This window comes from Kwoniella pini, chromosome 8 (assembly GCF_000512605.2).
Source record: "Kwoniella pini CBS 10737 chromosome 8, complete sequence".
Lineage (NCBI taxonomy): Eukaryota > Fungi > Basidiomycota > Tremellomycetes > Tremellales > Cryptococcaceae > Kwoniella > Kwoniella pini.
Window position 1 is genome coordinate 151,733 of NC_091723.1, and position 25,271 is coordinate 177,003.

General features: G+C 38.7%; 12 protein-coding genes across 12 annotated transcripts; 7 read left to right on the forward strand and 5 right to left on the reverse strand.

Moving 5' to 3' along the window:
- Positions 1 to 374: 374 nt before the first annotated feature.
- Positions 375 to 2,381, forward strand: I206_105807 (uncharacterized protein; the record flags this gene model as incomplete). Its single annotated transcript, XM_019156357.1, has 6 exons — positions 375 to 415; positions 511 to 1,209; positions 1,315 to 1,579; positions 1,641 to 1,717; positions 1,785 to 1,878; positions 1,959 to 2,381. 6 exons carry the CDS (start codon positions 375 to 377, stop codon positions 2,379 to 2,381), a joined length of 1,599 nt encoding a protein of 532 aa, XP_019010159.1.
- Positions 2,382 to 2,870: 489 nt separating this feature from the next.
- Positions 2,871 to 5,806, reverse strand: I206_105808 (uncharacterized protein; the record flags this gene model as incomplete). The annotated part of the gene is made up of 10 exons (XM_019156358.1): positions 2,871 to 3,107; positions 3,183 to 3,244; positions 3,311 to 3,436; positions 3,516 to 3,824; positions 3,886 to 4,507; positions 4,579 to 4,785; positions 4,875 to 5,118; positions 5,225 to 5,464; positions 5,538 to 5,603; positions 5,667 to 5,806. 10 exons carry the CDS (start codon positions 5,804 to 5,806, stop codon positions 2,871 to 2,873), a joined length of 2,253 nt encoding a protein of 750 aa, XP_019010160.1.
- Positions 5,807 to 6,302: 496 nt separating this feature from the next.
- Positions 6,303 to 8,142, reverse strand: I206_105809 (uncharacterized protein; the record flags this gene model as incomplete). Its single annotated transcript, XM_019156359.1, has 12 exons — positions 6,303 to 6,344; positions 6,431 to 6,475; positions 6,546 to 6,714; positions 6,783 to 6,904; positions 6,972 to 7,043; positions 7,097 to 7,214; positions 7,301 to 7,334; positions 7,417 to 7,510; positions 7,615 to 7,725; positions 7,795 to 7,822; positions 7,891 to 7,955; positions 8,038 to 8,142. The coding sequence occupies 12 exons, from the start codon at positions 8,140 to 8,142 to the stop codon at positions 6,303 to 6,305; spliced, it is 1,005 nt and encodes a 334-aa protein (XP_019010161.1).
- Positions 8,143 to 8,500: 358 nt separating this feature from the next.
- On the forward strand, positions 8,501 to 8,941 carry I206_105810 (uncharacterized protein; the record flags this gene model as incomplete). Its single annotated transcript, XM_019156360.1, has 1 exon — positions 8,501 to 8,941. The coding sequence occupies one exon, from the start codon at positions 8,501 to 8,503 to the stop codon at positions 8,939 to 8,941; it is 441 nt and encodes a 146-aa protein (XP_019010162.1).
- A 274-nt stretch (positions 8,942 to 9,215) lies between these two features.
- Positions 9,216 to 11,579, reverse strand: I206_105811 (uncharacterized protein; the record flags this gene model as incomplete). Its single annotated transcript, XM_019156361.1, has 2 exons — positions 9,216 to 10,021; positions 10,115 to 11,579. The coding sequence occupies 2 exons, from the start codon at positions 11,577 to 11,579 to the stop codon at positions 9,216 to 9,218; spliced, it is 2,271 nt and encodes a 756-aa protein (XP_019010163.1).
- A 785-nt stretch (positions 11,580 to 12,364) lies between these two features.
- Positions 12,365 to 13,388, forward strand: I206_105812 (uncharacterized protein; the record flags this gene model as incomplete). Its single annotated transcript, XM_070203195.1, has 3 exons — positions 12,365 to 12,376; positions 12,444 to 12,682; positions 12,785 to 13,388. 3 exons carry the CDS (start codon positions 12,365 to 12,367, stop codon positions 13,386 to 13,388), a joined length of 855 nt encoding a protein of 284 aa, XP_070059296.1.
- A 186-nt stretch (positions 13,389 to 13,574) lies between these two features.
- On the reverse strand, positions 13,575 to 15,678 carry I206_105813 (uncharacterized protein; the record flags this gene model as incomplete). The annotated part of the gene is made up of 4 exons (XM_019156363.1): positions 13,575 to 14,612; positions 14,687 to 15,013; positions 15,076 to 15,104; positions 15,168 to 15,678. 4 exons carry the CDS (start codon positions 15,676 to 15,678, stop codon positions 13,575 to 13,577), a joined length of 1,905 nt encoding a protein of 634 aa, XP_019010165.1.
- An 812-nt stretch (positions 15,679 to 16,490) lies between these two features.
- On the forward strand, positions 16,491 to 17,615 carry I206_105814 (uncharacterized protein; the record flags this gene model as incomplete). Its single annotated transcript, XM_019156364.1, has 3 exons — positions 16,491 to 16,826; positions 16,890 to 17,284; positions 17,399 to 17,615. The coding sequence occupies 3 exons, from the start codon at positions 16,491 to 16,493 to the stop codon at positions 17,613 to 17,615; spliced, it is 948 nt and encodes a 315-aa protein (XP_019010166.1).
- A 323-nt stretch (positions 17,616 to 17,938) lies between these two features.
- I206_105815 (uncharacterized protein) lies at positions 17,939 to 18,938 on the reverse strand (the record flags this gene model as incomplete). The annotated part of the gene is made up of 5 exons (XM_019156365.1): positions 17,939 to 18,120; positions 18,191 to 18,401; positions 18,467 to 18,542; positions 18,668 to 18,865; positions 18,934 to 18,938. 5 exons carry the CDS (start codon positions 18,936 to 18,938, stop codon positions 17,939 to 17,941), a joined length of 672 nt encoding a protein of 223 aa, XP_019010167.1.
- Positions 18,939 to 19,579: 641 nt separating this feature from the next.
- On the forward strand, positions 19,580 to 20,339 carry I206_105816 (uncharacterized protein; the record flags this gene model as incomplete). The annotated part of the gene is made up of 2 exons (XM_019156366.1): positions 19,580 to 19,703; positions 19,762 to 20,339. The coding sequence occupies 2 exons, from the start codon at positions 19,580 to 19,582 to the stop codon at positions 20,337 to 20,339; spliced, it is 702 nt and encodes a 233-aa protein (XP_019010168.1).
- Positions 20,340 to 20,856: 517 nt separating this feature from the next.
- On the forward strand, positions 20,857 to 21,240 carry I206_105817 (uncharacterized protein; the record flags this gene model as incomplete). Its single annotated transcript, XM_019156367.1, has 2 exons — positions 20,857 to 20,938; positions 21,011 to 21,240. The coding sequence occupies 2 exons, from the start codon at positions 20,857 to 20,859 to the stop codon at positions 21,238 to 21,240; spliced, it is 312 nt and encodes a 103-aa protein (XP_019010169.1).
- Positions 21,241 to 23,286: 2,046 nt separating this feature from the next.
- On the forward strand, positions 23,287 to 25,032 carry I206_105818 (uncharacterized protein; the record flags this gene model as incomplete). Its single annotated transcript, XM_019156368.1, has 4 exons — positions 23,287 to 23,461; positions 23,548 to 23,825; positions 23,892 to 23,990; positions 24,067 to 25,032. 4 exons carry the CDS (start codon positions 23,287 to 23,289, stop codon positions 25,030 to 25,032), a joined length of 1,518 nt encoding a protein of 505 aa, XP_019010170.1.
- Between the last annotated feature and the right edge of the window lie 239 nt (positions 25,033 to 25,271).

The following is a 25,271-nucleotide window of genomic DNA, read 5'->3' on the forward strand; positions in this document are numbered from 1 at the left end:
TCAAACTCTTGTAAAAAGTTAGAATGGACTCATGCATGAATACTTTCAGTTCCCCTTACATCATGACAACATTATTAATTCGACTTGTTGCGATTTTCTGGAATCGTTACGTAACAATCGAAACAACTTGACGCGAATGCTTTTTGAGCATGTTGAATGAAAAACAAAACAATTCCACTTAGCCATTTTCTATAAAACACCTTCTCTTAACTTCCCTTTGTTGACCATTCCGTTTCTTGAATCGACGTTACTCCAATCGCTACAACGCAGCTTTTTCCAACGCTGTACTTACCGTCAACCTTACAAGCACCCGATCATCAATTCAACAGAACTTCGTAAATCCCTCCACTGGCTCCAACAAGGCATCACTCAACATGCTGTCCGATACTGGCGCTAACAACCTTCCTTTCGATGTGTGAGTATCAATGTCCGCGTCATGCTCAGACCGATCATAGAGAAAGTTCAAGGCAGCAATTGTGACCTTTGCTGATACATCTGCTTGCGGTTCAGGTCCAACCCCTTCATCAGCAAGCTCAGCACTTCACCTAGAAAAGGACGCGTTTCTCCCGCTGAGGAGTCGATAGCGACCTTGAGGGAGGGAATGGGACGTATGGACATTTCATCTCGAGGCAACTCCTTAGATTACTTACATATGGAGAGAAAGGACTCGAAAGAAACGAATCGAAGGGAGTTAGATAGATTTGTCCCCTCCAGACCTGCCTCTTTACATCATTCTTCTCATTCTTCTACAACTTTGCCTACTCTAGCTCTTGATTCTCACGGAAACACTCCAGATACTTCAATGGACAGATCAAACTCGACTATAATTGATCCAACCACTTCGAGTCTTTCAGCTACTTTAGGTTTACCTCAATCTAATCGACGGATCCTATCATTTAGATCTGCTCCTCCACCTGCATCACATGCTACTTCCCATCTTGATGCTCAACGAAATTATCTCTTACATTCCTCTGCAACAGCTAACAGAGGTACGGGAAGTAATTCAGCCGGAAAGGAAGGTAACAAGAAAAGAGCTCCACCTTACGTACCTGAAAGAGTACTTGATGCACCTGGATTCGAAGATGATTATTACCTGAACTTGATTGATTGGTCCTGCGCCAATAGAGTCGCTATTGGTCTTGGAGATACAGGGTATGTGTGGGATGCAGAAAGTGGGACTGTAAATGCTTTGGGTGGTGGCGAAGAAAGGTAAGTCGCTTTCTTTTCCCCCTTTCGCCACAAATCGACATCTGTTGCGATTCTGGATATTTGGCATCGCATATCATTCTGTACTGACGAAAGACCGTTTGATAGCGAGGATCGACCAAAAGTAACTGCTGTATCATGGTCTGACGATGGAGCATTTTTAGCAATTGGGAATGATGCTGGTGAAGTGGAGGTTTGGGATGTGGAAGAAGGCAAGAAGATGCGTACTATGGGTGGACATGCTGCTCGTATTCCATCAATGTCATGGCACGGTCATGTTCTCAGTTCAGGATGTAGAGATGGTAGTATCTATCATCATGATGTTCGAGTCGCTCGACACAAGGTGATGGAGCTTGTAGGACACAATGCTGAGGTGAGCGTGTCATCTGCTTTCGGCTTTTGAGACCAATCTGACGTTTCGGTGATATCAATAGGTTTGTGGTTTGACATGGAGGAGTGACGGACAATTCTTGGCGTCTGGGGGCAATGACAATGTTGTCAACTGCTGGGAGTGAGTCACTACTTTGGTAACATTATATCCATCGAACATCGCTTACGTATAATACTTGACTTCTTAGTGGTCGTATCGGTGCTTCTGTCTTACAAACTGGTGAAGGTGTTCCGAGGGGAGTCGCTAAATGGACAAAGAGGAATCATACTGCTGCCGTGAAGGTAAGTCGTGACACTATCCACTTGCCTTACTACATCATGAACTACTTTTCATTTGCCTAAGCTAATATTATGACATTTAGGCACTGGCATGGTGTCCATGGCAATCATCCCTTTTAGCTTCAGGAGGAGGTACAGCAGATAAACATATACATTTTTGGTCAACTTCAACAGGTGCTAGAACTTCAAGTTTAGCAACAACAACTCAAGTTACATCTTTAGTATTTTCACCTAATTCAAAAGAAATTTTAGGTACACATGGATATCCAGATAATACAATTACTTTATGGAATTATCCAAATTTAGAAAAAATTTGGGAAATTCCAGCTCATGATTCTAGAATTATTTGTTCATCTTTAAGTCCTGATGGAACAACATTATGTACAGGTGCAGGAGATGAAAATTTGAAATTTTGGAAAGTTTGGGAAGTTAAACAAGCTAAAAAAGAACGTGAAGATGCTTATGATGGAATGAGTGGTAGAGGTAAGAAAGCTGTTATTAGATGATTATACCTTGACTCAATTAGGTGAAGTCGAGTTTGTGATTTATATTGTATTTTTGTAATTTGATGTGCATGCAATTATATACATGTCATCGTCTCCTTAGGTACTTTCATATCTCTAGGGCACGAAGTGAAAAGCCTGGAGTTAGACAAAGGATTGAGTGCTAGTCTAGCTGGAAATTCTGAAGAGCTTTCAACGCCACATCGGGCTGAGAACTCCATGGAAGGTGGTCAAGCTTGCGAGAAGAATGTTCGCTCCTTCATGCACAAATTTCAGATTATCTGAGATATACTGGAGACATACGATCGACGGAGCTGAATCTGTTAAAAAGAGACTATGTCCAAGGGTATGTCAAAAAGTACATTATGACAACATAAAATCTGACATCATTGTGTATTGTGTATAATACATACTCTACACGTATCGGAATCATACAATAAATCGTTATAATCTGTCGGCAAATAGATCCTTCAGAGAGCGATCTTCTCTCTCTCATTGAGTTGCGCAGCCCTCAACTCCATCTCCATCATCCCCATTCAACACATCATCATCATGAGCTTGACTTCGTACTGTTATTCCTCTACTAGCGAAAAACTGTAATAAAGTAGCTCTATCAAATGAACCTCCAGATAAAAATCTTGGAACTCTCGTATTTCGTTCAACTATAGTTTCGGATAGATGTTTACGTGAAAATGATGGATTCATTGGAGTTTGAGTAGGTGCGAACATCTAATAAAATCATTAATTTATTGAGTACGATCTTATTGAGCTATCTCATTTTTGAAGAGTTCAGTGAATACTCACCTTGACAGTATTATCTATTCCACTAACAGCTATCAAAGGTAAAGTGGGATGTTGTTCCATCACTACCAATCGTACACTCATCAACATCAAAATCGGGAAATTTAAGCTTAAGGAATTGGTAAAATCACCATTAACAACTGATCCATCACCTTCCCAGATTCCTTCTAATTTTCCGGTCTCTTTATCCCAGACAAAGAAATTACCATCATCGCTTCCTGAGCAAATTTTATCCGCTCGGACGCCAAGGAAATTACCTGATCCCTCGAACATAGATTAGCTAGTCCTCCCGTGTAAACACTTATTTTAAGGGGGATGTAACGGTAAGAGACATACAATCTTTAACAGTTTCGACATTCCTTGCCCCCTTATAACTTCTCCTAGGATAGATGATATCGACATCGTCGAATGCTTTGGCATCCAAGTTTGAAGCATTCGATCCGCCATATCCAAGTATCCCAACATCTGGATCCAAGAAATACTCATCCCCGTCTCCGCCATCATCGTCTTCCATGTCTTCGTCTTCGTCGTCAAATTCGTCTAAATCATCCTCCTCATCTTCTTCCTCGCTCATTATGTCTTCCAACATTCCATTCTGATCCAGAATATCAAGTGCTAGATCTTCCATATCTGACAGACTTGGCTCTACACGTATTGTAACATCAGCTTCTTCTCTGCCTTAAACTTTTAACAAGAAGGAGCGTACCATCTTCTTCTTCGTCCGACCGTTCATGCTCACCATCACCATTCTCCTCGTCACGCAAGAAATCTTCACGCGTATATGCTGCGGGCGGCGTTGGCGGTCCGACCCTTTGCACATTGTCTGAGCATTTATTCTCTGCTGACGTTGGATAATGTCCAGGCTGAGCATCAATTGTTGTCGATCGATTTGTCCTGGACCCTGACTCGATTTCGTCCAAGACATCATGAGTTATAAGATCGCTTATCTTCCTTGGTCTATTTGCTGAAATGCTCGATTCAGCCAATATACTTTCTCTGTCTGATTGTCGCCTTTTACCCAAAGACGGACTAGATCTAGCATCTTCTTCCAGATCACCGCTTTCATCCTTGACAATATCAGTTTTCGACTTGGGCGTAGGACGGGGAAGTTCATCATCGGCTGGAATGAAAGGTGCAGGAGAGGAAGAAGCCGGTGAAGGGGTTTTTCCATCTTTCAACTTCACTGGTCGAGGTGAGCTTGATCTTGATTTGTCAGTCTTCTCATTTGATGGAAGGATGACTGGTGAAGTCGTTCTCATTGACGTTGATGGCGGCGAATCGTATATTGAAAATAAAGATGTTGAATGTTTAGCGAAAGCTACCGCTACCTATGATCCAAGGGAATGCATTGATTGTTTAGATATCATGGCGATCTTACAATCAAAGGTACAGAACTTACCTCATCAGCATGCTCAGGACTCATCTTCACACAAGTTATATGTCTTTCTTCCCCAAACATCCGATTTCCATTATTAGGAGAAACTTTCTCCCATTCATCGTTTGGTAATCCCAATTTTCGCACACAATGTACTTGGCCTGATGAGCGTGTATGTGGACCCCAAGAGGGAGTTTGTCGAGGTAGCATTCTTCTATCACATATATATGCCTGAATTAAGACCAATCATTCATTTAGTGTCTCCTTCAAATACGATTGTTGATGTTTGGAAAAACACCCATATTTTGTGGACCACTTACTGTATCTGTTCGCCCAGCTACGGCGAAAATATGCGGAGTGACCGTACTAACACTCAAACTATATAAATCAACTCCCTTTGGTGCGTAAAAAAGTGGTTCGGGACATTGGGATCTACACGTATGCGGTCTACGTAAATCATGTTGTCGAACTGTACCGTCTTCTGATACAGTTAAAAAGAGGTAAGGTGAATTTTCAGTCGCTATTCGTTTTGTTCGATCTTTGTGACATCTCAATATAGTCACGCTGGATTTTATCGAACGGATATTAGCACTAAAGACCTTGAGAAAATAGAATTTTCCAAAAGGAGAATGGAATTCCACAAGTAGATAAAACGAAACAAATCACTGACCCGTCGCCTCTTGCACCTATTAATTCACCACTTGAAGTATTCCTAACCAGTCTTTCTACTTCAAATACCCTTACATCTTTATCTCCTGCACAAGACACGATGGTAGGTGTAGAAGTATTAGGTAAAAATTTAGCTGAAAATATATTGGCTCGATGTCCTGTTGATATTGTATCCGCTAATTTTAGAGGATGAGGAGAGTATGATGATGAGGGATGGGGGTCAGGTTGCCAAATACATATTCTAAATGAATCAAGGTACACGATTAGTCTTCAGATAAATTTGATTTATTCTGAGTAGTAATTTATCAATTTACCTTTGATCATCTGATCCTGATAACAATGTCTTACCATCGTCAGACCATGAAAGAGCATTAACGCAGCTGTTAGATAGATTCATCAATTTCATTCCCACGACAGTGCAGCTTAGGCAAAAGACTACTCACCCTCTATGTCCGTCTCTTTCGCCTAAGACTTGTACTCTATCCAAATTATCCCACATCCTTTCGTCATTTCGATGAATTTTAGAATTGGAAGAAGAAGGCTTGAAAGCTTTCGGTAAAGGTTGAAGGATATGTCTAGGCATCTTGGAGAAATTATCCCGCTAGTAATTCACTTATCGAGAGGTCTGCTATAACATCAAGGCAAGCTGAACTGTCGATGAGTTTCGCTTCGACCAAAGGAGGATAAAGGGTCATTCATTGGGAGCTTCGAGCAACACACATTTGAAATGGACAGTGGTATAGCTCAGCCGCCTAGTGTGATTAATGGACTCGCAGGATGTAACTTCTTGGTGTTATGAGCTAGGTTTACGATTGATATAGGCTGTTTTTGACGAATTGTCAAAGAATAAAAAGAAGTGATTGAATTAATGCGAATTGATCGTCGTTGTAATCACGGACATGAGCGGTGGAGGTCAATCTTGGCGATGCGAGCAGGCAATTTTACGTTAGACACTCAAAGGCAAATAAAGCAGATCATGTGAATTAGTTGCATCTCAATGAGTATAAAGCGCAACACGTGAAGCGATAATGCATTGATCAATTTGTGACTACATGCTATGATATATCCTGCCCCGTATCTCACCAATGACGTTTCTGCTTTTTTTGGGCATTATACGTTCTCTATGCGAGTGAATAAGCATTCATCAGCATGTGCGCTCAATTAGTTGTGAGGAAAACTTTCATGGAGAAAGAAGATGAAAACTCACAAAAGCTGCGATGGCGAAAGCTATAAATGCCAGTATACCAATACCCTGAGTGCATTGTCATACATCAGCATTTCTCCGCCAAATTAGTCATGGTCAGTGCGTCTTCCACACTCACCTTTAAGATGAATAAGAACCATCCTGCTGCTCCACCACTACTGGAAGACTTCGAGCTTGGTCTACCTTTTCCACCTGTACCTTGATTTACAATGGTGTCAAAGGGTTTTTGATCAACTGGTCGGAATTGTGGTCGAAGTGTAGCTGAAAAGGTGTTTACCGAGATGATGCTAAACATTCCCAAACAATCTATCAGCCAACGATATGCTTTGAGAGACGTAGAGAGAACCGCGCTTACTCATGATTATCCGATACATCTCCTGTTGCAGCTGAAAATCCGATATAGGGGTTATCCGGTAGATCCAGTGGAACTTCGAAGCATATAGTCCAGTCGTTGACGTATTTCGTTTGTAGCTTGAGCTGCCCTCAAACATCATTAGTTTATATACACCATACGCTATGTTGAAGAATGAAGGTGTTGACCTACTTGAAGAAGTTTTCCCTTGACGTAGGTCAATCTGGCTTTAGTGGGAGTATCACCTTGTCTTCTGAAGTTATGCTATTGGCATCAAAGTCAGTAAAGATCTCTCTTGCGTTACAAAGACGACATACTGAGCATCCAGCGATTTCGTGAGCTTCATTATCGTGATCATGATCATATTGAGTTTTTCCATCTCCCAACATCGCAGTGACTCTTGGCCATTGATACGAATGTCGAGAGTTCGAGTATCTATCGTGTGCAGTGTAGTCATATCTTCAGCTACGGCCCTGCTACCCCTCCTAGTTTATGAGATGAATTTCGAAACGGTTACTTACGTATCAAAGAATATCCCCAGCCCGTTAAAGTAGTCTGACAAAAGAGAGAAAATTAGCACACCATCATCCGTCTCCTCGATCAAAGTACGCAATATAGATTATCATTGTGTACTCACCTACACTTCCGAACACGGGTCCTTCCTTTGCTCGATCTTTCGATATCCACATTGCGAAACCATCTCCAAACATATTATGTGCTTTTCCGTCAACCTGCGATAGCAGATATGATGTTTAGTTAGCTGAAAAGCCCTTAATTCTGACAATCTCTGCAGTCCGTCCGATGTTCATAATGACCGGATCTATGTTTTACACACCTTGTACTCCACATCAATCTGCCAATTCTGCACGCTCATAGGCATTCTTGACCATAACCAACCTTTCTCCGATGGTCTATCTTGAGTCAATCGAACATGTTTATTCGTATTCTATGAACACAATTGTTGGTTAAAATCATCTCTACCTACGATAGTGACGGAGAAGGAGTCGTCACTAACTATTATAGCATTTCCACCAAAATCCCACCTATAATCCAAGGTGTCAGCTAGACCAAATATCGTTGATCTTGAGTGAATCATGGTACAGAGACATACCATCGATTCTGCAAATCACTATCTACGTATGGAGCTGCCAAAGAATGCGTTCGTAATGGTGTCGTCTATTATAAGAATTTTCTCAGCTGTATTCTCTTTTTAAAAGCGCTTGAGTAGTAGGGGCATTCAAGAGGAGTAATAACACACCTTCTCTATCATCCCTGTCAAACTATCTTGTGTGTCTTCCGCTGCATTTGCGCCCATCACCAGGAAAGGTAGTAAGACTGAGAATGTCGTTATAGGTCGTATCATCATGTCGTCCGCTGAACTGTTTCAGTCTAACAAAAGACCTTGAATATTGAATACTGAAGATTAGTTTTTGCTCACTAGTCTTTGTTCATTCGAGGTCATCTTTTGTCGCGTCTCCAGGTCATCTTCACGTTATTAGACGTCACTCGATATGATGGTCACGTGATCAAACATTATTACTGAGTAAGTTGTCGTTCAGTGAGATCATCTATTTAACTTATGCTGTTGTGAAAGCCATAAAATTTTGAACTATCGGATCAAGTTGCTCACGACGTACTCTTGTCTACGGGTCATCCGGTAACGTCAACATCGCCTTCTCAGAGTTCTGCAATAACATCCTCGGCGAAACAATCTTGATAACATGTCAATAACAAACAAATCAATCGATCTATCGTACACCCTTTATCCCCCTTCCCAAATTACTGCACCTACAAATGTCAATTCTGAACCCATCGCTTCAAGCTCATCAAAATCATATTCAATCGAACAATCTTCTCGAAACATAACCTTACCACCAAGTATAAATTCCAAACAATCTGAAACATCAAAATATTATGAAGATTTAACTTATTCTTTAAGGGAAGTACAAATAAATTTGAATGAAACTTTAACTTATTGGAAAGATGTAATAGGAGATAAAGAAAAATTCAAAGAGGATTTAGGAAAAGTAGGACATGGTAAAGGTAGAGCAACTGTAATGAGTTTAGCTGTTAATGGGGATTTTGCAGATCAGAGGGAAGGTTATAAGGTTGAGAAGAAAATAAATGATGATAGTGATACCGATGAAAGTGATAGTGAATAAGTGGGAATTGAGGATCATTAGAATGAATTTATATAGATGAGTATGTCATTTGTTTTCGCTATAATTATACTTTTCACCTATGATGAAAGGTTTTTGACTGATCACAGATTGGATTATAGATGTAAAATGTTGTACATTATGTATATTGTATAAAAGGATGTACGCAAAAAATAGCCAAATGAGTCAGAATTAGATGGTAAAACCAAGAATTCAACTTCGAACATCACTTCCAGTCCCAGCGCCATGAGAACAACCGACACATCAAAAACCTAATTTATTTTCTCTCTCTTAATCTATTAGCCCATTTATTTCCACCTCCAATCGTATTTTCTCTACTTCCAGATTGTAATCCATACCCTAAAGAACCTTTACCTCTTAAACTTACTGATCCTGCAGTATTTGTAGAACTTCCAAATAGATTCAAACGAGACATAACAGGATTATCATTTGGATGAGTAATATTCGGTATCGAAGAAGAATGATTTTCATTCATCCTTGAATTAAAATTAAAATCCATTTCTGTTGGAGAAGTTTGAACAGGTCCCGATTTTGATAACCAATCTGAATTTGTACTAAATGGATTAGTATACCCTTTTTTCGATTCTACTTTTTGATCATTATTAAAAGATTTACTCAAACCCATTGTTGATTCTATAAAATTAGATTGACTAGATTTCTTTTTAACTTGAAGTTGAGATGGATAATAATCTTCTTCTTCATCTGATGAATCGGAATCAACATCAACATAAGCTTTAGACTTACCACGTTGATGTGAAGCTTCAGGTTTAGTTATACTTATACTTGGTTGAATTGGCATAACTACCTTACGCTTATCTTGCTTGCTCATTTCTTTTGGCTCATTATCAGGTTTTTTGGCTTTAACTCCATCGTTGAGGCTCTCAGATGCTGATGAAGAGGAAGAAGAAGATTTTGGATTACCTAACAGATTCGAAATTTCACCATCAAATGAATTATCTCGAGATCGATTAGAGTGATATGGTAACAATGCCGCAGTTGGTATTTCGGCGGAATGAGTTTTGGTTGATTGCTGACGAGGCATAGGCGGGATCAGGAGTTTACCTATTCCAGTGAACGATTAGTACCGTCATACATTTTATGTTTATAGCTCATCTTTAAATCTAAAAGCCAGAAATCGAAGTAGCAAACACTTACCTCTTGGTTTATCATTAATATTTACCCAATTTTGATTTTCTATTTGTTGATTCGAATCAATACCATCATTATTATTACTCCATTGATTTTGTATTGTTTCTTTTGGTTCTTCCCATTCTCTTCCTATTTGTTGATTTTGATTAATATCATTAAAGACTTTTAAAGTATTTTGCCTTTCTTCTAATTCTCTATTAGCATTATTGAAAATTTTAATTTCTTCATTAGCTTTTAAAATTTTTTCTTTTCTTTCTTTTTCTAAAATTTCTTCTTGTTCTAATTGTTTTTCTAATTTAACTTTTGCTTCTACATATTTTAATTTAATTGCAGATTTTTTCATTGAATTATAAGTTGAAAAAACTGAATCTCTAAAAGATTTTTTTCTATTTAAAGCAGATTTTGATTTGTTTGAAGAAGGTCTAAATGAAAAAGCAGATTTTGGTGTCATTTTTTCTTTTTCTCTTGATAGTTCACGTTCATAAATTGACTCATCATCTTCTTCTTCTTCTGAATCATATCTTCTTCTTCTTTTACTTTTTCTATCTTTTTTTCTTTTTCGATATTTACCAGAACGTTTTGGAATAGTTTCATCATCACTATAATCTTCACTATAATCATCACTATCACTGTCTGTAAAATATTTTTCATTTTTTCCTTTTAATCTTTTATTATGTTTAAAAGTTTTCATTAATTCTAATTCACGTTTTATACTTTCTTTTTCTTTTAATTTATCTTCTAAATCTTGTTTTTTCTTTTCTTTTCTTTTATATCTTTTTCTTTGTCTACTTCTAAAAAATAACCATGATCCAACACTTAAAGCTAATATCCCACAAATTATAATTGCTAATAATTGCCACCATGATATATTAGATGTTGCTACAGCTTGAGCGAGTATAGAACCTTCAGATTCCGTTGAAGAAGAATCAGAATTTACTCTAACATTTTGGGTTGTCCTTGTCGTTGTGTTGGCTGAAGATGAAGTGGCAGAAGGATGGATAGTTGTAGTACGTGTAAAGGAGGAAGAAGAATCCGGTGTTTCCTGTTGATCATTTGAATTAGCTGTACTAGTCTTTGTGGATGAGCTAGAACCAATATCAAGATTAGCGACTGCAGTAGGATTATCCGAACGAGTAGTCCGTATAGATTGAGCTTGTCGTTGTGAAGTATTAGGATCTAAATCAGTGGTCGTAGGATTGGCTGTTCGTCGAGTTGTGGCGGATGTGGCGGGTTGTGAACTACGAGTGGGTGTAGAATTGTCTAAAGATAATTGACGGATTTGATTTTGAGTATGAGGTGAAGAGGAATATTCGATTTGTGATTTGATGATATTGTGATTTGAGTCTACATCCGTTTGAGTTTGGGTTGAGGCTATATATACGTTGTGTTTGATAGCATTTTGGTTGTTCGACAAAATTGGAATAATTGAATAAGGTGGTTGTGCTCTTCGAATTTTGATAATGGGTGCCATCTAGTCTCATCATGTGTGTGATAGTGAAATGCCCATTGAAATTATCGTTCTTGAAACTATCTCTTTCAGTGTTTATGATTTTATTATAAGAAATCTGGTCTTTGTTCTCAAATTGTACTTTTTAATGAATGTCAGTAGGCTATCTATGGCCCTTTTTATTGTTTTTGTTATTGATTATACTTTTCAGAGCTATTGGTGATTATCAGGAATGATACTTTTGGTGATTGTATACAGTAGCCAGTAAAAGATACATCAACGAGCAACATACCTCCAACAGAACCCCCTCGCCCAAATTCAACACAATTGAAATGAGTTGGTGGATTCAAAACTCTTGCTTGACGATCTTCCATTCAACGTCCTTTCCGCTACACTATTATTTCTTACAAGTTTCGGTAAGCGCAAGTTTATAGACATCCTTTGGCCAAAGTCGAAATATGAATGGAAGTACTCAGACAAAGGAGGTTCCGTCAATACGTTGAAACCTTCAAAATAGAATAGGTAATCGTACGCTATATTTCACTGAGTCAAGATGATCGACGTCACTTTTATTTTATGAAACCTTTGTCCGTTATCAATGAGCGTTGCCTTCCAATTTGACCTTCAATACATTGTCGAATATGACTAAAGAAACGGTATTGCCTATGCTTTCAAACCAAATTTGATATGATTTCAAACTGAATCCCAGTACATTTTCGGAGAGTCACTTTTTCTTCGCTCAAAGTAAACATCACTATACTGTTAGTTCGGCCAGCTTGATAAAATATCTTTCGACCCTCGCGAGGATAATGAACACCATGGTAAATGTAAGATTCCATATTTTCTCAGAAGATAAAAATCATACCTCTGACAATCGTCTTCTAATAGATATTGGAAGATATCCCTTATTATTTCTCTTATTTAAGAAGAACGAAAACAAAATGTAATAATTTCAAAAGTTCAAGTTCTACTAAAAAACATAAATCAAATTTTTTTCAACTTTCATTACATATAACAAATTTACCTTCAACTATAAAACCTTTACATTTTAATTATATTCTTTCTAATCATATACAAAATAATGAAGGATTTAAAAGAAAAGAAAAAATAAATTCAGGTATAAATATGTAAATAAATCTTTTTAATATAACTCAATGAATTATCCATTTTCGTTTTTTTTTAATTGCTAATTTTTTTGAAAAAAATCCATATTTATTCTAAATTGATAGGATACAGATATATCATTTACCTATATCATCTTCTTCAACTTCAACTTCAACAAAAACAAAGACAAAAACAAAAAAATCTAAATTTAAATATAGAGGTAAAATATTCAATAATTTAAAAACTTTATTTTGCATTTCAAATAAATTTATTAAAGATGAAAATGAAAATCAATTGAATTCTCAAAAAAATTTAAGAATATTAAATAAATTAAATAATCCTATTATTTCTCCGGTTCCAATTCAACAAGAAAGTAGAGTAGAAGAAAGAGAAGTTATTAATTTTGATGATCATCAAGAAACTAATTTGACTAGTACACACGAAGAAGCAAGATTAGTGAATGTAAATCAAGTTATCGAAGAAGTCGAAACGGTAGCTTGGATTCATTTTATAAATGAGGAAAGTTGTAAGTTCTCATTATTTCAATTCTCATCGGTTGAATATGCTCCTTCAATGAAGACGGAAATTCACTTGAGGGCTTTTTATGAATTAGTATATCGAGCTAAAGACCTTTTAAGATCAATTACTATTGACGGTAGAAAGATAATAGTTAAAACTGATAGATTTAATAGTGGTTTGATCAAGAAATTTTGGAAAATCAAAGATTGACCCCTTCGTGAGAAAAAAGAGGTAGTGAGGGGATGGTAATTTGACAACAGATTCATGAGCATTTCGGAAAAACAATTCCTAATTCTGAAATCGAAAATATAATATACTTCTTTCTTGACAAATTTTACTTCTACTTTATAGTATGTACATTCACGACATATGACTTTTCTTTTCAGGATCTTGTATCTACCCTTCAACTTCATCCATAGCAGTGATTAACCTACTAACAGCCTGGAAAATCAATCCTGCTCGTTGTTTCTCTAAGCTACTTGCAGGTGGTGGAGGTGGTGTAACGTGTGGTGTACCTTGTCCACTTCCTCCACCATTATTAGCGTTATCGCCATTGTTCTCTTGTTTAGCCTGTTGTTGCTGTTGCTGTAGATGATGTTGTTGATTGGAAGCAGTTATGATATCTTGAGCTTTCTTATCCAATACCGCAAAGATCTCTCTTATTGACGCTCTCCAACTATCCCAGACTACATTGACGATATGTTGCTCTATGGCTTCACTCAACCCTGTTCCTGAAAGTCTAGCTCCCTGGATTGTGATTTGTGCCGAAGATCCCACTGATGATGAATTGATAGGTGGACAAGGGAATGTCAACATTGTTGTAGTACGTGATAGTAGGGCTAATTGCGGAAGGGTTTGTTGGGGTGATGTCGAGCATGTTGGGCATTGGGTCAGACCGTGAAACAACCTCAAAGATCTGGCTAGAGGAGCAAAGACGCCAAGAGTCAATGGTGTTGACATCCCAGGTTTGGGATCCAGTGTATGTTGAGTAAGGAGTGAAAGGATATGAGGAACGATCTGTCGATGATTGCACCCTTGCGGCACGCTAAAGTCGGGTAATTGCAAACCACTTGCAGGGTCGCTGTTGACGTTACCATCGCTGGTATCGTTATCATCTTGCATCGAAGTCAAGTTGAGTAGGGCAAGGTGAGGATCCATGTCATGAGCATCTCCTCCATGGTCACCTTCGACATTCCCTTCCCCATGGCCTCCAGCGTTATTCTCATTGAGAGAGAAGATGGCATCTCGCAAAGCTGATGTGGTATGTTGATCCATGTCTGTGTTCGGGAATGGATTATCGCCGGCGGAAGGGAAATCACTGTCATTGTAGTGGACTTGAGGTTCAGGCTGGGGTGGAGCGGTATATGGTAAATTGTGAACGAAAGTAGCGAGAGGAAGGTCGGCAAGGTACCCGTCGATGGCGATTGATTCCAGCTAAATAGATTATATTCAGTCAGTCCACTTGATACTATGTCGACAGACAAAAGTGGAAATACAGAAACACCCACCATTTGGTCATCCGTCATAGTTTGCATTTCCTCTCCTTCCTCTTCACCGGTCAATCCCATGTCCATCGCCATCCCCATTGCCATCTTCATATCCATAGCTTCTGATCCAAATGTACTTAAGCTTTCCCTAGCGCCAAGTTTCCTCTTCTTCCCTCCGTGGCTCGGTTGTGCGTGAGGCATACTATGATGTTGTTGCATAGGGTCGAGGGCTTGATGCGCCATCTTTTGATCCTTGGGTACGGTCCGGCGGCGTTGTCGAGGGGCGTAGATGCAGCTCCAACCTCCTGCAGCACATCGTGTACACGATGGTCGATCGCCGGAGCATTTCTGGGATACGTGAGATTGTCAGCCTATATCTCAGAACGAGGAGTGAAAAGAAATCTACTCACCTGCTTTGCGGCATGGCATAGGTCGCAGGCTGAGGCCAGAAATCACGTTGGTCAGCAATCATATGAATCAACCAGATGAGCGATTCACTCACCCTTCCTTATACTTGGCGGTCGTCCAAAAGAGTTCGGCCTTGAATTATCGAAATCACTCAAATCCGCATCTCTAGGATCGAATTCGTTCGGTGTGTTCATATCTCCTAAATTCAAATCTAACTCAGGTTCGCCCTCCATCCCTACAACATGGTCATGATGTTGATGTTCATGTTGATGTAAATGATGATCATCCACTGCTATCGGAATTTCTAAATCGTGAACGTTAACATCAACCTCTACACCTAAATCACCTGTTCCATTATTATGCAAATCATGACGATCGAGAAGTTCTTCTTTATGTTGATGTTGAGAGAAATCAGGTTGTTGTAATGCATGATGAAAATGATGTGGTTGATGATGATTTAGTTGTTGATCATCCATAACAACGTTAACATCATTATCAGGATGATGACCCAATGAACCCAAATGAGCTGAAGCTGCTGCTACTGCTGAAGCTAACGCATCATTATCTGCTTGTTGTTGTGCAGTTTGAAGTGATTGATCATCCATCCTTCTTACTTGATCAAATAAATGACTGATATTGTTGACGCTGTTTATTTGTTTATTCGATGTGGACCAAGTATGTGGAGGCTAACATTGATGTTTGAGATTGAGAAGATAAGCTAAGCTCGGCGTTACAAATGATAAGAGAAAGAGGCGATTAAGATAGTGATGAAGCATGCGGGAATAGCGTTGAAAGACGGGAAATGAGTTTGTGGTGGTATTCATTTATTATATTTATATAACAGGTATCACCCCGAAAACCCGCATATGTGGCATCGTACCAATTTTGAGAAAGAACAGTTACTCCAGAATGAAATCGGTACTCACCTGAAGCGACCGGGAGGGCGAGAACAATTGCGATCACTTTGGGTTCTGTTAAGCCGAAGAGCGAAGCGAAGGAAGAAGATATCGTGCTCGTCGTGTGTGGTGGCGAGGACGACGTTTGTTGTTGGAGTGGGTGCTATTCTGCGTTACAGCATACGCCACCATACGATAATTTCCTATCTAAGCAATTTTAAGACGGTAAGCGGAGTTACGGTGTTTCATAAGCGTGGCATTATCTTGCTACTTTGCTTAGTTAGCGTGGGAAAGCTAACATTGGAATTAAGCGTTCGCCGCCAGATTAGATAAAGCACAAATAAATGAGATCAATCTGGTCATCTCTAGCTGACATATCATTTATCACCTCACCTATCATTCCTAGTGTATTGATTCAAACCGACTGCTATACCGCATTTGCCACTTCTAAAGCGACCAATCGAGCGCCTCTAGAACACGAACTTCATTAAGCCCAGGTGTGCTTAGTCAAACAGCACGATATGGCCGCCCCTTTAGTTCAGTTCAAGAAAGGACCTTCCCGCCGTCCAGTGCAATCTCGAAAAAGATCCTCATCGCCAATAGCGGAATCCGACTTGCCCTCCTCATCAACCTCAGTCGTTCGCCCTGAGAAGAAAAACATTACCAATCCTCTTGTACAAGGAACAAAGCGTCGGCGAGATGTTAATGGAGATGTTGAAGGTGGTATGGATGATTTAGAGTATAGAGCTGATGAGGGTTTGACAAGGAAAGCAGATGAATTAGCAACAAGAGCGAATGATTGGGATTTAGAAGTTGGGAATGATGTGTTGAAGGAGAGAAAACTCAAATTGAATGAGGTAAATTCTATTCTTCAGCGGCGTTGTGGAACAGATACATTTACTTACGAATTATTTGAACAGGATGGAGAATTAGATATAGATGATGGAATATATAGAGGAAATTCAAATTATTTACCAACAATAAATAAAACCAGAGAACAATTAAATGCTAAAATGAAAACTGGACCTATTAAAGCTACTTCTCATGTTAGAACAATAACAGTTATGGATTATCAACCTGATGTTTGTAAAGATTATAAAGAAACTGGTTTTTGTGGTTATGGAGATTCATGTAAATTCTTACATGATAGAGGAGATTATTTAGCAGGTTGGCAAATGGATAATTTAGATGCTTCCCAACAAGCTGTTATAGAAGAAGAAGATGAAGAAGAAGAAGTTCCTTTTGCATGTTTGATTTGTAGACAACCTTTTACAAATCCGGTTGTGACGAAATGTGGTCATTATTTCTGTATGAAGTGAGTTATTTTTCTCTATCCGAGCTACTGTTTCTTTTGTGCTCTTTGTTGTTTTCTCCTTTTCTTCTCCTACTATTCTCAAGGAATCTATGCTGATTGGATTTTCTTCTACAGTTGCGCAACGAAACGTTTCATCAAATCACCAAAATGTTATGCTTGCGGAGCGCCGACATCAGGTATATTCAATACTGCCGATAAGATCTTGGCCAAGATGGAAGCTAGGAATAAAGCGAAGCGAGAGGCAAAGGGTTTAGTGGATGAAGAAGAGAGTGGTGGCATAGAGATTGGTGGTGGAAGTGATAGTGAGGATCAGGATGACGACGAGGATTAAACCATTATGAGGCGAAACAACCCTTGTAGATTGTACAAGATTATGAGGCATATCATTCTGTTGTATTCATAAAGCGGTAATCAAGCGATAAATGCATTTCGAATGCTGCTCTGACTCAAAGCTGATGCTGGATATATGAAATGTGAATATTATACAATGGATGTTATGTCATACAGATGGGAGTTTGCGTCACCTCTGTTGTGTTCTCTTTCGTGATCTCCTCTATCTGCTTCAAACAGTTGTCAGATTCCCTCTTATTCTCATCGTCCTTCCCGTTGTACCCATGGTCCGTTAATGATCCTACTGACAGTCATAAGTTGCCTCTAGTAATCATCATCGCTTCCTTCATTATACAGCCCATTCCTTATTCCTACTTTCCCTTTCCTTGCACCTCGGGTTGTGTGACGACGATCCTCATCATCCGAGATATCATCGTCATCTTTCCTAATGGGTACGAAATTTGAAGATAAATTAGACGCTAAACTTAAATCCGTAGGTAAAACACCTATTCCAAAAAAACGTTCTGTATTAGTCAAAACGAAGCGTGTCCAAATCAATCAAAAGAACAAACTTACCAGATTGTTTTAATCTAAATTCTAACATTTTACTTGTAAATTGATCTGAATCACCTAATTCTTCAAATCCTATTAATCTATCTACAGCTTTACCATCTACAAAACTCATTACACAAGGTAGAACTTGAACAGCCATTTTGGATACTAAAAATGGAATGTCGGTTACGCAAGCTCGTAAGAATAGTGTATGTGGATATGAAGGTGCTAATTCCTATATACCGAAAAATTAATCATATTTCTTCTTCGAAATAAATGAAAATGTAGTATTGAACTTACAGATAATTTCTGATCCATTATTTTACATCTTGAAAAGTCATTATGAAAGAAATGTAGCAATACATAACGTTCTTTTCTAATTTGAAATAACCAAAAAGATCAATGAGAATCTCACTTATCTTCTGAACCTCCAAAAGATCTCGTATTCATGTTTGGTCGTATATCACTGAAGCCACATGGGATTGAGAACATTCCACTCACGACATTCGTTCTATCAACAATTTTTCTTCTACGAAAGTAACCACTCGTCCATTATCACTTTCTTTTAAATTTTTAACTTGCTTAATTTCCCTTTGTAAAGCTTCTATACGTCTATCTCGATCTGATGCAAAATCGAATCCAGCTTCTTCGAGTGAATCAAGTAATTCAGAATCTGATAATGTTGGTGAAGGTGGTGCGCTATCATCATTGTCAGCTGGAGTACAGAGTATTCACCTATCAGAATAGCTCATCATAGTAGTACTGACCTCATTTTCGTTATGGTTGATTATCTCGAAGAGAATGGAAAACACAATATAGGTAAAAGGTCAATATCATTCATTGAATAAAGTGTTAAATGTTGAAAAACATAAAACGCGTCTTAGCGCGAAGCATTATTCGTAATGTCCATTCGAGCGTGTCAGAGTGGCAAACTCCACTTGATCTGTGAAACCTCTTATGGAATCCTTTTGAACTGTTCATTATCGCATAGCAGTTGAGAAGTCTCAAGATCAACGTTGAACTTTGATACAGAGATCATTGAACCATCCTACACAAGATGTCTCATACCCGTAGGAAGTCTGGTATCACCTTTGAGATGATGTACCCAGCATCATCCTTTCATGTCTGGTGAAACATTTTTGCAAGCTCGACAGAACGTTTTCGCCTATAAGTCATGTTCACTGATAAAGTCAGATATATAGTGTACCCGATAATATCGTTCTCCAGTGAATCCAAGATCAGCCCAAACCAGATCCTAGGAAAAGTATATAATCAAGTAAAATAGTAATTATAATTTCGATATCGTACTCGTATATCATATCGTGAAAAACCAGTCAAGATACACAGATCATCCTCGCGTTACCCCATACAGCTAAGAATCAGAACATATTGCTGTCAGATAGATAAACCGAAATGGCTCCCTACATCAGACTCCCTCGACAGAATAATTCCACTAATACTAATCCAGGTACATCTGGTGATTCAACTAGTAACGATGCATCATCATTTATGGATAAATATTCGAAAGAAATTTACAGTTAGTGTAGATTATATAAAAATTGTATAAATACTAATCAATTATTCTTACATTTCAGTTAGTCTTGCAGTTTTAGGAGTATTGATTTTGAGTTATTTTTTATGGGCAGGATCAACAAATAGATTATTTTATCCACCATTTAATCAAAAAAGATGTAATGAATGTAAAAAAGGTATTTCAAAAGAAAAAAAAGAAGAAGAAGATTATTTTAAATCTTCTGCAGATGCAGAAAATAGTAAAGGATGGATATGTAAATCATGTCAAGAAAAATTAGAAGAAAAAATGTTAAATGATGAATTAGAAAAAGAAGAAGAAAAAGGTAAAAAAATAAAATCAAAATCAAAGTTTCATATTAAAGAAAAAAGTAAAATAAAATCTAAAAAAAATATCGAAGATATTTCAGAAGATGAATTGGATAGTTCAGATGAGGAAGAAGAAGAAGTAGTAATTGAAACTGTTAAAAAAGTTAAAAAAGTTGAAAGAGATTTACCTAAGATTGAAAAGAGGAAAAGTAGACCACCACCTTTAAAGAAAAGGTATGAGGAAGAAAGTGATTCGGATGATTATGATTCGAGTGATGAAGAAGATGTAAGAGGTAAAGCGGGTGGTAAAGTGAAGGTCAGAAGTAAGGCATAGAGACGAATTAGGACTTGAATTAAACTAATAGATCAGATGTCCCATCTTGTCTGTGCAAAGAGCCTATTCGGTATCATGTGTTGTCCAGATTGACATGGTTCAGGGCGTATGCTATCATGACATGATCTTATACCTACTGCATTCTTCATCGTCCCTACAAAAGTTCGATATGCGGACGGCATATTTAGAGTCGGTGGGAGCACATTCGATATCGTCAAAGAGAATGAAACGACATTGTGTATTCCGGGTCCATTATACCGTTGTCCTTTCATGGCGACTTACTTTCACATTAACTTAGGTGATCAAGAAGGGAGAGATCAAGGGGGAAAATCGCAACCCAATAAGTCGAACAAGCCTTTATGAGTATCAAGCTTGATCAAGTTTCATTTTCATGTACTAAACTTATCTCGTTAAAATCAAGGTTTGCTAAAAGAGAGCTATTCATACATTGTTATACACCTATACGGACTTGCAAGATCTGAAGCTTCATTTGTAATCTCATATACAATAAATTGAAATGGGAGGTTTTGGATCTTCAACAGTGGGTTCTGACGCAGGGAATGGAGAAACCATATCAAATTCAATTCCATGGCAATATAGTAAGTGTTCCTTCATCATTGAATAAAATCAATCCCAAAAAAATACTGAACAAATTGTTAAATATGAATTAGTTATCCCAGCAATTGTACCGGGATTACTTATTTTATTATTTATTTGTCTACGTTGCGGATTACCAAGATTGAAAAAGCGAATATTTGCGAGAGTATGTGCAAAGCCTGATTGTAAATTCGGAAGATATATTGAACAAAAAGATAGAACAAAAGCTAAACAAGATAAGACCAATGGGGGGTTGGATACATGGTATCATAAAGAATGTTTTAAAGAAAATGAGAATGTCTAATTAGAAAGATGTAATAAGATGCATTATTCGCATAGACATCTTTTTGTATATCGCCTTTTCGAAGACTTGCATATTCCTTTTTGTACTTCTCAAGCACTTCACCTTAAGCTCGACTTCATACATAGTTTATGCAGAGAAGATGTCATGTTAAGTCGATCCTTGTACCGCTCATGACATTTTTTGCACATCCGAGATGGCAACATTGATGCTCAAGTGTTTTGCGATGTAAATTCTGTCACAGGATCCAACCTTTAAAAGTGAGGTGACTCACCTCCTTTGAGCATTAGCATTGTGACGCGTCTCAGACGTGTGGTGAAATGGAGATCAATGCGTGGGTCTGCTCCCTCAAGATGGAGGCTGAAACCATGTTTGTCTGGACGTGCCCCTTTCATGTATGTTATGAAGAGATAAGATAACTTCCCTTCTCGTTTACTGGTTTTGTGTGCCAATGATTGGATGCTACTGTCAGGCCAAGATGACGCACAAAGGAAGCTCAATATTGAGACGCGTATCAACTCTTTGATCATGCATGAACTTACCAAGAATAACATATATATGAATGAAAAGCGAAAATGAAATTTATCTTGGTTTGACACCTGTTCACATCAAAAAGGCACTTTTACAAGAGTGCAGGAAAAGTCCGAGTATCCGCGATAAAATAAACTTGAGTTCACGAGTCAGATATCGATAAGCACAGAATCAGTAACCTCAACAAAGTCGAGATGTCAGAAGAAAACCAAGATTCCTTCGCTTCGAAATATGTTTGTGAGTATAAATGCCTTCTAATTCTTACAATCCGTTTTTTTATTCTTCATTTTGGACCTGTTCCTGACGCTGTTCCCATATCAGATGCCATTCCAGCAGCGACAATTATCTTTCTTTTAGTTATTATCCTGATCTACGTTTTCCTATACAGGTATCAGAAAAGAGGTACTGTAACATTATGGGGATGTAAGAAACGAAGAAGATGTCGTGCTTGTGAAGAAGGAAAAAGGGGAGAGTGGATAAAGTCAGATAAACCAGGTCGATTCATGTGTTTCAAAGTGAAACAATATTATTGTTCTAGTCAAAAATGTGCCCAAGGACATTGATCGGCGGAACTGTATCTCATCGGCATCAGGGTAGATATATTCGTGATGTATTCGCTCTGAGTGACAACTCTAGGCGAGACCTGTATAACAACCAGGTGATCCTTTTTTTCTCTGAGAAAAGACCAGAGTTCCCAAATGCCTTAAATCCGTTCGTTGTCCGTTCGTTATCCGTTCGTTGTCCGTTCAGGGTCAATCCTCGATCGGACCTGTCACTTATAATCCTTATTTCGTAAATGCTTGAAAAATGGTGGCGCTTCAGTTGAAGCGTAAATGTCATTACGCTTGGTGTCCCGCGGAGCAGTTTTATGTAGACTCCGATGTTCACCCGAAAGTACAATCTAAATCTCAAAGAAGAAAATCGAATGATGATTTCCAACAAACCGGTCCGATTTGCCGCAAAACTCCCTGATATCTTTTGTTCTAGTTCAAGATAAACCGGCGGGTTAGAAGAGAGTATTGATCGAGATTCCTCTATTAGTTGCAACATACCGGCGGTTCAGGGAGGTCTGTACCTCTGTGCCTAATAACGTTAATTGGTTAAAAGTCTTAATATTCCAAAAACCAAATAGTGGAAATACCGTGCGGAAGATCTCGCTAAATTCACGAGAAAAACAATATCATGTCTTAGCGAGTCCCCTTTTGGAGGCCGAGGGGAGCACAAATGGCCTCTATGGAGTTTGTCTTGGGGTTGAAGACCTAATGGGGAATACAAAATAGGGCAACAAGAGGGGCAAAGATTTGACAAGATGACCCAATACAGGGTTTTCATTCGGATTTCATCGGGTAGTCAAACCGATATACATCACTTTTTCCCTCTTTTTTTTCCTCAGAAGGTAGAGGTTACAGTGCATAAGAAAAGATATATAAATAGAGAATCCGGACATACGAGTTTCCGTTTCCCCAGACTTCTTCGATATTCATAAATCCCCTGTACAAGGTTTCAGCGTATTTTAAGATGGAAGAAATTAAACCACACCGAACTGAGAGTAACATCTCTGTGATCAAACCTGCCAACCTTGAAGGTAATGCTTTGTCCAATCCTAAAGATGAAAGACGAATTGCTATCGAGAAGAAGCTTGTCAGGAAATTGGATGCAAGGTGCTCGTTGTTCGTATTGATCTACATCATGAGTGAGTCCGGCGTGCCTGGATTTTTTTGACTGTACCAAGGCCCTTTCGACCCGTTTGCTAACGTCAAAAATGATGGAATTTTTCAGACTATCTCGATCGAAACAACATCGCTTCTGCCAAAGGAAAAGGATTGACCAGAGATCTTCACCTGAATGCTACACAATATAGCACATGCCTTTCCATTTTATATGTCGGTTATATCCTAATGCAAATCCCTTCGAACATGATCATCAACAAAGTCAGCAGACCATCCTGGTACATTGGAATAGCTATGGTGATCTGGGGAGCAATCTCTACTTGCTCTGGGGTAGTGACTTCCTTTGGAGGTATGGTCGCAATCAGATTCTGCCTCGGGTTTATTGAGGTGAGACTTTCTCGATCTTAGGGTTACAAGCGGCACCGCCACTAACAAACCATGACTTTTTTTTAGGCTGCTTTCCTTCCCGGTGCTCTTCTCATTCTTTCTAAATGGTACACAAGGAGAGAACTCACTCTGAGGAATGCTATCTTATTTGGAGGTAACCTTATTGTGCGTTCTTCCTTTGGTATCGAAAATATGGACCGCGCGCTAAATTTAACCCATTTTTGCTCCTTTTTTTTGTTAGTCCAATGCTTTCGCTGCTCTCATAGCTGCCGGGGTGTTATCGAACATGGAAAACGTCCTGGGCCATTCAGCGTGGCGTTGGATGTTTTGGATCGAAGGAGCTGCGACAATGCTTATCGCCATCGCAGCCTTCTTTATCCTTCCCGATTTACCTCATAACACCAAAGGATTTTCCGAAGAAGAGCTCGAAGTTGCGCAATTGCGATTACTCGAAGATGTTGGTGAAGCCGATCAAGACTCTGCTTCAGAAGGTATCTTCGATGGTTTCTTCATGGCTGTCAAGGATGTCAAGATTTATGTTATGTGTTTCGCCCTTACCGCTTATGTGGTCGGTTTATCATTCAACGCTTTTTTCCCTTCCTTAACCGGTACCCTTGGATTCTCTTACATTCCGACTTTACTCATGTCTTCCCCTCCTTGGGTTTTCGCAACTATCGTATCAATGTTGAACGCATGGCATGCTGATCGAACTCAAGAGAAATTCTGGCATATCATTGTACCAATGTTTTTCGGATTAATTGGTTTCGTCATCTGTATGGCAACCCACAACACCGCAGCAAGATACGTTGCTCTTTTCTTACAAGCAAGTTCCTATGCAGGTTTCATCGTGTTCTACTCTTGGATCTCATCTTCTTTCCCTCGTCCTCCAGCCAAGAGAGCGGTTGCTATTGCTCTTATCAACGCGTTTTCGCAATTTGGTAACATCGCCGGATCTTACGTATGGAAATTAGATTCAAACGGTTATAGAAAAGCATATGGAATTGTCACAAGTATGTTCGGTGTCGCAATCATCCTTTGTTACGTTTTCCGAACTATACTTGTCAACCTCAACAAGAAACTCGAAGCCGGAGAACAAGCTTGGGAAACTAGAGCAGATGTGGCTGATAAGGGTAATCAACTCGAGCACGTCGAAAGGGGAACAGATGAAGCTCTTGACATGAAGAGAGGTTTCAGATACCTCATCTAAGGGATTAAAGGGCATTCTGTCCACTCATTACACGTATATATATATATATATATTATAGGTACAATTTTATGCATCTTGATCAATACACTTATAGTCCATACACATAAAGATACCAGCACACCATAGGATCGATCACGTGATCTGTTCATGGCATAAGCATGGACCGTGCGTACCGGGTAAATTAAACGAGGAACGCGTCCAGATTGAATAATGTTGACAATTTCACCATCATTACCCAT